The sequence below is a fragment of the Dermacentor andersoni genome, chromosome 2 (assembly GCF_023375885.2).
Source record: "Dermacentor andersoni chromosome 2, qqDerAnde1_hic_scaffold, whole genome shotgun sequence".
NCBI lineage: Eukaryota > Metazoa > Arthropoda > Arachnida > Ixodida > Ixodidae > Dermacentor > Dermacentor andersoni.
The window spans coordinates 194,067,173-194,073,172 of NC_092815.1; the positions used below are offsets into that span (position 1 = coordinate 194,067,173).

Consider the following 6,000-nt stretch of genomic DNA (forward strand, 5'->3'; position numbering starts at 1 on the left):
GACAGTGACCATCGGCAAACCGTGCGACTGAGTCACTGCAGCTGTTGCGCTACCGCGCAGAAAGATAGTTCGAAGCGAAAACTTGCCTGCTTAATCCCTCTCTGAGTTTGCGTGATCCATCTGCTTAAGGAGATGCTGCCTGTAGGCGGCGCCTGGGGGGGGGGGGGGGGGGATCGTCAGCTTTACAACGCGACGAGCTCAGTCGAGCAGGAGAAACGAGTGGGCATGCTTGACGGTGTACCCCTGTATCGTCGCTGAGCTACGGCAACAATGGAGCTAACGCTGGGACAGCTCTACTCGGTGAAGTTTTGCGTCAAACTGAGCAAGTCCCCTGATCGTGTTCCGTGACGGTAAGGGAATCGTCCACAAGGATTTTGTTCCCGCCGGGACGACGGTGAATGCGTGTTTCTATGCGAAAGTTCTCCAGTGACGGAGACAACGCGTCCCCGCGCGTGCGCCGAGAGATCGCGACATCATGGGTTCTGTACCGCGACAACGCGCTCCATCGCACACGTATACCCCGATATCAGAGAGTTTTAGACCGGGTACGTAAGGAATAACCACGCTTCGCCCAGCCACAATAAAGCCCCGACCCTCTCCCCGTGGCTTTTTCCTGCTTCCGAGAATGAAACGTGCGTTGAAAATGACACCGATACGACACCGCGGAAGACGTTCAAATGGCAGCAACGAAGGTGCTCAATGAGATTCAAGAACATGACTTCCAAGACGCCTACAAACAGCGGGACACCTGCTAGGCTAGCTGTGTCGATGTCCAAGGTTCTTAATCTGAACAATAGCAGGTGTATCGAAAGCTTTTGTCAAATACACTACATTTTCTATACTCTCTCTCCTTACTTTCATTACAGACCCTGTATAATGCGTATACTGTGGTGCGAGTACTCTATGTGTTTGTGTATAAATGAGACGTCCTCTCTCGAATGCGTCTACGATGGTGTGTTGAGAAGGTCCTGACGCTACCCTGCGAGACTTCAAAAGCTGCAGCCTTTCTTTCCGCTGCATATAACTTTTCCGGGCAGAAATGTGTCGAGAACTCGGGGCTCTTTGGACTGTTGTCTTAGGGCCATTGATCGCCCCCTATGAATCGCGTTTCTGTAGCGGCAGTAACATCCACACGTAGTTACACGAGCTCATATAGTCGTATAACTGTATGTTCCCAAGTCGTGGCACGCCTCCGCTGTAGCACTTTTTCTTTGCGACAGCCGATTGGAGCGTTTCCGTTTTCCTCTCATTTTACTGTGCGCAGCGCCCCGCGTGGTGACCGCTCCCGAGAACACCCGCAACCGGACGGGAGGCCGGGCCGCCATGACGTGTGAGGTGACTGGCTTCCCGGTGCCCACCATCGAGTGGCGCGTGGACCACGGTGACGGACCACTCAAGGCACTGCCCAGTGAGTATATACATTAGAGTGTGTGTTCACATAAAGTGGGAGGCGCTCGACCTTCGCGAAGCTTGTTAGTTGGAGTTGGAGCGTTTCGTCGACGAGGCGCGGTCTCGTCGACGAAACGCTCCAACTTCGCGATCGTGGGACTGGTGCAGGCGCGAATACTCGGCATATCAATGATGATATTTAGGTCTCACAATGCGCGTTCGGCTTTCCGCAAGTGCACTGATGACGTAAATTAGCACAAATTAGCACAAAAGTGACAATACGTTAGTACAGTGAAAAGAATTGACCGACGATTACGATACTTCCTAATGCGAAATTTGAGCGCAGCTCTATACATGTTTTCAATTCGCGATATATTGTCTGGAGCGCACAATCTGTCTCGTGCGACACGTTGCAAATGGAGCGAAGGGTGGCGCGACTACCGCGCTAATAGGGAGATAGCAAAAGGCAGCGCGTGGGTGACGCGTGGGCGCGATGCACAGCAGACGCCGCAGACAGACCGCTTTGTTTCCATATATGTTATCTGCGGCGTCATCGGTGAACCGACGACGCGCGCTACTTTGGCGCCATCTCGTAGCCATCGTTGCCGCAGAGCCTGTCCTGCGCGGCACCACGCTTTTCTTCTCGCGCTTTCAACGAGGTCGCCAACCACGTGGCTCGAGATTTGACCCACCGAGCCGACGCCGAGGAATCTGAAACCGAGCGCATGCACCCTCTAGTCTCGTACCAAGACATCACACAACACTACAAGCTAACCCGCAGAACATATGCACCCCCACACAAGTCACTACCTAGAGAGCAGGAGCGATTCCTCCGAGCTCTACAGGTTAATACATTCCCCCACCCAACCAGAAATCGCCTCATAGCCCCTACACAATTCTCTCCGCAATGCTGCTTCTGCGCAAAGCCCGGGTCCCTCAATCACATAGTAGGGGGTTGCAGAGCGGCACCATTAAATCCTCCGAACCCTTACCCCACCAACGAGCTTTGGGAGAGAGCCTTGGCCAGCTCCGACCTCGAGGATCAGCAACGGCTGATTGCGAGGGCCCAGGACGCGGCCCGAGCTCAAGGCATTCTGGAATGAGGACGCCTCTCCAAAGCTGCATTCAGCGGGTGATGAAAGACGGCGATAGCGAAGAGAGCGCAAGGAGGAAAGCGGAGGAGGAGAGTATGGCGAAGAGAGAGAGAGAAATTTTTTTATTCTCTCTCTCTCTCTTCGCCATACTCTCCTCCTCCGCTTTCCTCCTTGCGCTCTCTTTGCTATCGCCGTCTTTCATCACCCGCTGTTCTCCCTGTTGGTTCTTTCATCCTTTGCTGTGCTCGTTCGCTCGGTTTCGTCGAGGACGCCGACGCTCGCCGCATGAACGAGCGCCTATACAGCTGCGCTCTAATATAACGGATAAAAAAATTAAGTTATGGGGTTTTACGTGCCAAAACCACTTTCTGATTATGAGGCACGCCGTAGTGGGGGACTGCGGAAATTTGGACCACCTGGGGTTCTTTAACGTGCACCTAAATCTAAGTACACGGGTGTTTTCTCTAATGTAACGGATACAGTCATATGGAGTCAAACTGAAATCACCTATTTACCAGTGGCGTCGAAGACAGACCTTACCCAAATTTGTGAATGTCACTGCAGACATTCGCACCGGCACTGGCACAGTGGTGGGCACGTGACAGCTTCTTATACCCATCCCGCGAATCACGTGTCTCCGGCCCCTGTACAACGCTTAGCGTTCCGGAGCCCTGAAGACAGAGGAGCTGCGAGTATCGAGACTCTACAGAATCCCGACTATACACGCTCCAGCGACAGGCCCAGTTACGCGAGCGGCGGGCCCGGAACTTTGACAAAGACCATGCGCATGCCAACGTCGTCAGAACCGTCGCATACCGACGTCGCAGCCACTACTTGCGTGCTCTTGAACGGTACCTTCAAGGGACACTAAAGAGCGATTTGTTCAGTTAGACTGTATTGGTAAATTACATGCACCTCCGAAGTAGCGCACTTACCGTAAGAGGAAGCTCGGTATAAGCATTGAAAATACGGAAAAATGAAATAGGGTGGCGCCGCCTCCCCTGAGGTCACCTGCTATATAAAGCCCTTAGTTCCTGAAACACCTCGCAGTGACGGCATGTGTTTTGAGAGCGTCTACGCGTGAGCTTGTTAATTATTTATCACCATAGAAGGACTACAATGCATGCATTCTGAAAGAACCGAAGGCTTAACTTAATTATTTTAGCAAGTGATAGAAATGTTTTCATGCTCCAAGACGGCCTAAATAGCTAGAAAATACCTCGATAACTGTTACGTCACACTGATGTAGAGGAGCTGGCTTCGGCGCAAAAATTCGAGAAAGGCAAGCTTAGCCTTCATTTTCTCCGGTCATCCCTTCTTCCGCCAAATGAGAGAAAACTAGAATATTGTAATGGCCACCACTCGAGATTCACTTAGTGTTACTATAGCGCCCCTTTGCTTCTATTCGCTTTAATATTAGAGACCCCTTGTAAGGGATACTGCACAAGGACTGGGAATACATCAGCACGTAACTTGCATATTACATAACGGAGCGCACGAACAAAAATACATTAGGTAAGTGTAAAATGCATAAAACACAAATACATAGAGCCGAATAATAAAAACTAGAAGTGCGGAAGCTGTACACGTTAAGCATAACCCCCTTCCAAGGCACTCTGCCCCCGGCAGCTGCGATTAGCGGCGGGAAGGAGGAAGCCCGTCCGCGAAATATCGCACCAAGAAGACCCTCGACCAGCGCGCTCCTGTGGTATCGTCAACTGCGGTATCGATAAGGCACGCTGGTGCTATCTCGGGGGGGGGGGGGGGGGGGGGGCACGGTGTCCGTTCAAGTTTCCATTCACGCATGATGCGAGCGCCCGATGGTACACGCGCGCGCTCCTCTGCCCGAAGGAACCGCCGACTAAACGGAATCGAATAAAAATTAAAAAAAAAAGAAGAACAGTCCGTAAGTTCGGAGCCAACGACTCATTGGCTGCGATTCAAAGCCGCAGATTTCTCAGCTGCGACGAGAACGCCATAGTTGCAAACTCTGTCCTTCTCTCTCTCCTCGCAGCGGACAGCTCTCGCATCAGCGTGCAGAGCCGCGGCGGACCGGACAGCTTTGAGGTGACCAGCTGGCTGCAGCTGCTCGATCTGCGTCCCGAGGACACAGCCACCTACTGGTGCGTGGGGGCCAACGAGAACGGAGAGGCGTCGGCCGCCGCCAAGCTCAACGTGCTGCCGTAGAGAGGCTCTTTATTATTTTTTTTTTTTTGTTGACTCAGCTTTTTTGTTACGTATACACGATATTGCACAGTCGCGCCTCGTTCACTTCGTTCGTGTGTTTTCTTAAATTTGTTTTCGTTTCGTCTACGTAAAAGTGCCGCGTGTCTCGTTTCTCGAGGATATACTGTTCTGACACGGTTCACTGTCACAAATGCTTTCGGTGTCGTAATGTGACTGTATAGACTATACTTGAGAGACCAAAGCCGCTCATTCTTAATCTTCTTCACGCGTTGTAGCATGACATCGCGTGTCACCATCCATCCAAACAAACACACACACAGACACACAAAAAGGAAGAAGAAAAAAAAAGATACACATTGCCGCGGATCGCAGACAGGAGACACGATGATGCACTGCGAGATTGTTGCAGTGGTCACGTGAGACCGTTATAAGCAGACTACATTTGAGAAATTATGTACAATTTGCGAAAGGCCGACACTCACGCAAAAAAAAGAAAAAAAAAATAGAACTATTGCTGAAGTAGAGGGTGTACCAAGAGATAAAACTTGCCGCGCTAACGCGCTCGTGTAGTAAGCTGTGCAGCTTTCAACTTACGGCCGGTATCAATAGGGACCTTCTGGCGGAAACCGTCAAAGATGGAGATCGAAGAGAAACAGAGCTGACCACATTTCCCCACGACCTCTTACAACAGGCTCCTGCCATTTCAACGACCGATCCATTCTCTACTGCATTTGTACTATGCCAGCGCCAGTGACGACACGTATGGGCGCGCCAGCCGAGATTCTAGTCGCGTGTCAGTTCATTACTCACTGCCACCGTGCTTCGCCGTATGCTTGTAGGATGTAGAGGGCGACACGTACTTTTTTGCGCGCACAGACTCCTATAGATCCTGGCAGAGCCGCGCATTTATGCGAGCAACAAGCACTTTCTTTTTTATGGTGCTGCAAGTCCTGCCAGTCTGTTATTTTCGTTTTCAACCGTTGGCACTTAATCGTGTTCTGACATATACGACGTAATGCCTTTTTCTCCCCCTTGTTGTGGAAATCGGCATTCGCTTGCGCGGTCTACTTTCGCTTTTTTTAGAGAAAGGTATATTGCAATAAAGAACTTTACAAAAGTTGTTTCTTGACCATTTATTGCGTGAGCGAATGCTGAATGCGGCTCACGAAACGACGTCATCGGTGGATGCTCCTAAAAATCAATTTTCTGCTTGCAGCAGACAATTCTCAGATTGTGTTATTATGCATACATATATATGTATATTTGTACTCCATTCACACAAGATATATTTTTTTCGCATTCTCCGAGTTTCGTAATGATTACAAAATGT

At 50.6% G+C, this 6,000-nt stretch overlaps 1 protein-coding gene across 1 annotated transcript in view; it reads left to right on the forward strand.

The window, feature by feature from the left end:
• LOC126540280 (insulin-like growth factor-binding protein-related protein 1) overlaps nucleotides 1-5,791 on the forward strand; it is a 37,292-nt gene extending 31,501 nt beyond the window's left edge. The window contains exons 2-3 of the mRNA XM_050187088.3: nucleotides 1,265-1,408; nucleotides 4,498-5,791. Of these exons, the coding sequence (XP_050043045.1) occupies nucleotides 1,265-1,408; nucleotides 4,498-4,670 (317 nt within the window). The 3' untranslated portion in view covers nucleotides 4,671-5,791. The remainder of the gene's footprint in view (nucleotides 1-1,264; nucleotides 1,409-4,497) is intronic.
• The last annotated feature ends 209 nt before the right edge of the window (nucleotides 5,792-6,000 follow it).